Below are 4,020 nucleotides of genomic sequence, written 5' to 3'. Positions count from 1 at the left end.
GTGCTCTCACCACATGGATAATACTGTTCAAAACTCTTTAAGACATGGTTCCTAACAGAGGTGACAGTGGACAAGGTGAACATGACAACAGGAATGAGCTACTGTGGAGTGAAGCACAATTTGTGGTACAAAAGCATCATTAGCCCCCAAGGATATCCACACTGCCAAAGAGCTGGGGCCTACAATGGCTGAGTGTCACAGAGAGGTAGATGGTGCCTTCTTGTTCTCAGCCTTCCAATACAAAGGTCTCAGTATCTTGGACAATGGGATCAAGAATAGGTAAGGAGTTTGACAAGGAAGCACAGGTGATAAGTAAAACAGGACCACAGGTCATTTTGTTCAGCACTTGGGCTGCTTGCAAAGATCAGCTCTAAACAATCTTTGGCAAAGGTACTAACAACTTCTCTCCAGAAACTGATGATATCAGGCTGCCTCAGGCCATTTGCTCTTCAGAGTAGGAGGGGCCCCCATGTTGCTGCCTCTATGCAAGTTGAAAGGAGATGCACAGGTACTAGTTTATTTCCCAAAAGGTGTTTGGAACTCCTGGAGCCATGTTTGCAGATGGGCTCAAAGCTATAATGGTTTATAAAGAAGAGGATCTGCTCTGAGAGGAGCATTACCACTCTTCACCATGAAGGGAACACTTCTTCTGCTGGGCTTGCTGGTGACTGGAGAGCTGAGCTTCCAGACAAGTGAGAGTAGTACCCTTGTTCACCCCATTTCAGTCCCATGGTAATCTCTAAATGGGACCTTGAGACAGACCTAGGTTTCCTTGGGAGGCCACTGGCAAGGAGCTGCATAGGACAATTGATGCTTTCTGCACCGAGATAGAACTGTGGATTTGTGGAACGTGGGGACAGAGGTGTGCTGCTGATGATACTCATGATAAAGGGACCTTAGATGCAGAGTTGAAGCAGAAGCAAGTGTTGGGCTTATGTGAAGGTCAGATATCAAGATATCAAACTCATGGATGTTTTTCTGCGAGATATGTGGAACTCATGTAAGCCATGTTGGTTTTGGGAGGCTGAAGCCTTTAGGAGGGTTTGACTATGAGAAAAGTCAGTTAGGGCATTTGTAGATGCTACAAAGAACATTGAGCTTCTGATTTGACCATCCCATTGTCTTTTAATGGTGTTTTTCTCTCTGTGTTTGCAGCAGAAGCATGTGTTCCTTTCTTTGAAGGCTATGCAAGTGTTGTCTCTGGAAGTAGGGTGTGGATGTATCAAGAATTCCAGGCATTCGATGCTACTGCAGAGGAAAAGGTGGCCTTGGAAAAAATCCAGGGCTGCTACAGAGAGGAGAGTTTAAGAAACATACTTCTGGAACCCAAAATTATGGTATTTTTCTCCCTACTTCCACTCACCCATGCAACGGATGCTGTAAGGCTGTGTACCAGTGATAAATGCAACCATTACTACATGTCAGGAGACCTGCAACTGAGAAATGAAACCCTTGCCCACCCTAGTACATGTAAAGCAGCATGCCATGTACACAGCCAGCCTGTTCCTTGCATGTTCCTGTAGCTCACTCCCACATGGTGTGTAAACATGGGGTTCTCACCCATAGTAGTAACAGGGCAGTCCTTGGAATAGCATCTGCACAGGTTTGGTACTCAGAGTTCTACTCTAAGATGCTTGAAATTTCTCTCCAGTGTCTTTTTTGAAACTCTCTGGGGTCTATTATTCCCCAGCCATCGATGAATCCCATTTCTGCGGGCATCATCTGTGATAAAACAAAACCTCCCACCATGTCTGAAATGCCACCCCCACCCCAGGGAGTACGTAAAGTTCCTCACCACTGTTGTCTCCTGTCCTCTCTTGTTTCAAGCATAACTGGATTGCAGAGATGTACATTTTGAACAGTGTAGCTCTCACCCTATTTCCCAAAGTATTTTACTTGAGTATCAGGTCTTTAAAAACCACAGTGCTATCCAAAATGATTTTCCTGTAACAAGTCCAAATGGGGGACATATTTTTTAACATGGCTACACAGTTAATGTGCCTGGAGAGAGGTGCTCAGGTGTGGAAGACATCACCAAACTCATACTCAGTTCTACTCTCCCTCTCTAGACCTAGTTCCCATTATGCTTTCCAGAACCTTTTCCACTTCTTCCCTGCATGACTATGGTGGTTTTCAGACTTCCTCCTGAAGGGTGTGAGTGGGCTCCAAGTCCTTTGAAGCAGAATTTGTTACTTGAGACCTGAATCACTGCATGGGATTTTCTTTGCTGTGCATGAGGAACAATCTCTTTGTGGGTGGTTGGGGAGCCTTGCTGAGGTCCTGTATCTTCCCTATAGCCAACACTGTCCCTCTCTGCCTTTTTGTTTTCCAGGAAGCTATGGTTGCCAGCCCAGAATGCCTGTCATACTATAGTAGTAACAATATAAGATGCATTTTAGACCTTCTTTCGAAGCTATTAGGACAATAGATGTTAATGTGTTTTGGGCAACCCATCTTTGCAACATGTCTGATCCAAGTGCCATTTTGCTGACCTGTCCTCTTTCTCTCCTGAAGTTGGATTACTGATCCTGTTCTTTCACCATCCAGTCCCTTAGACTGATTCTAATAAAGGCTTGCAGCTCTGTTCTGTGACCTGTGTCTATGTACTAAACAAGGTCCTTAGAGGATCCAGGAGATACTGAGAGAAATGACTTGTATAGTTACTGAGAGCAAGGTGACTGCTCCTGGTTAGCCAGGTGATCATGAGAGAGCCTTTCTGATCTCCTTTTTGTGTTGCTGTATAGACAAGACTGGCATGGAACTCACAGAGATCCATGAGCCTCTTCCTCCCGAGCCCTGGGATTATAGATGTGAGCCCCCATGCTCAGTTTACTGGAGCTCTGTGAGACTCTGGAGACTGGGATTGTCTGAGGGAAAGTAGCATGTAAGTAGCCACAGGATTCACCAGGTTGTAGGAATAGAAAAGAAGTGGAGAAACACTTACTCCCTGTGTTGTCTCCATGCTGTATCACAGCTGTGTCCAGTTATAACAGGAGAGTAATGTAGAGATCACAAGGGTGTGATTCTCAGATAATCTTGTTCTGATAGTGACATTCACCATTTGGCATACTCTGCCCAATAGAGCAGTTTCTAAGACAGTGATGGTTACACTGTGAGGCCCTGCCTCAAAAACAAAACCAAGGGGCTGAAGAGACGACTCAGGAGTTAAGAATGCTGGCTGCTCTTCAGAGGTCCCAAGTTCAATTCCCAGCAACCACATGAAGAATCAAAACCATCTGTGACCCACTTCAGGTGTCTGAAGACAGCAACAGTTTACTCATATTCATAACATAAATAAATAAATCTTTAAAAAAAACCCAGAACTTCATAATATACAAAAATATTCAATGAAGAAAGAGATAGGAGTCAATTCCCAATATGAGGAAAGAGTGATGTGCTTGGAAACAGGTTCAATGGGTAGAGTGCTTCAGTGCATTTTTGGGAACCTGAGTTTGACTTCCAGAACCCATGTAAATCCAGACTTGTTAGCATGTGTCTACAGTCCTAGTGCTCCTGTTGAGAGATTGGAGGGCTCAGGTAAATTCTCAAAAGTTTGTAGACCAGCTAAACTGGCATTCCACAATATCAGAAAGCCAGAGGTTTGTACTAAACAATGGCTCAGGATTGTCCTCCGATCTCTACATACATGCTGTGGCATATGCAAGCCCGCTCTTTGTTATACACTCAAACACAAAACAACAACCCAACAAGTAAAAGGGATAGAAGAATGGAAAGCTGTGTAAATTAAAATGATGAACTCCATTTGTTAAAATGGGCATACAACATAGTATATACACAACTCTTATTCTGCATAATAGTGGCAAAAATTGAGAAGACTCATTGAAGAGAGCAAGTGTTGGTGAGCAGGCTGAGGGACTGAAAGTCATACAAACAAGCCAAATTGGTCAGTGTTTAAGACTGACAAGCATGGAGCCATTGCTCTGTTCATCTGTTTCCTGATGTGACATGACAATACCTAGCAGCTTCCTAAAGAAGTCTGACTTGTCCTGTGGAAGGCCA

The 4,020-nt window shown here is 44.1% G+C and overlaps 1 protein-coding gene across 2 annotated transcripts; it reads left to right on the top strand.

Annotated features, from left to right (window-relative positions):
* Window positions 1–616: 616 nt before the first annotated feature.
* On the top strand, window positions 617–2,584 carry Scgb2b21 (secretoglobin, family 2B, member 21). Of its 2 annotated transcripts, none has more exons than NM_001310615.1 (3): window positions 617–692; window positions 1,156–1,337; window positions 2,333–2,584. In NM_001310615.1, exons 1-3 carry the CDS (start codon window positions 632–634, stop codon window positions 2,426–2,428), a joined length of 339 nt encoding a protein of 112 aa, NP_001297544.1. In that variant the 5' UTR covers window positions 617–631; the 3' UTR covers window positions 2,429–2,584. The 2 variants fall into 2 exon arrangements, with proteins under 2 accessions (NP_001297544.1, XP_006540562.1); XM_006540499.1 differs by having other exon boundaries at window positions 632–692; window positions 1,156–1,262; window positions 2,333–2,428.
* Window positions 2,585–4,020: the final 1,436 nt, after the last annotated feature.

Source organism: Mus musculus, chromosome 7, assembly GCF_000001635.26.
Source record: "Mus musculus strain C57BL/6J chromosome 7, GRCm38.p6 C57BL/6J".
NCBI lineage: Eukaryota > Metazoa > Chordata > Mammalia > Rodentia > Muridae > Mus > Mus musculus.
Note: the sequence above shows the minus strand (reverse complement) of the source record. Positions and strands in the feature narration are given on the sequence as shown.

Bases quoted from the DNA above. Each gene is read 5' to 3' on its own strand.
- Scgb2b21 (NM_001310615.1), top strand. From the start codon at position 632: ATGAAGGGAACACTTCTTCTGCTGGGCTTGCTGGTGACTGGAGAGCTG. The intron at 693-1,155 runs GTGAGAGTAGTA...CTGTGTTTGCAG, and splicing joins AGAGCTGAGCTTCCAGACAA to CAGAAGCATGTGTTCCTTTC. The intron at 1,338-2,332 runs GTATTTTTCTCC...TTTGTTTTCCAG, and splicing joins TTCTGGAACCCAAAATTATG to GAAGCTATGGTTGCCAGCCC.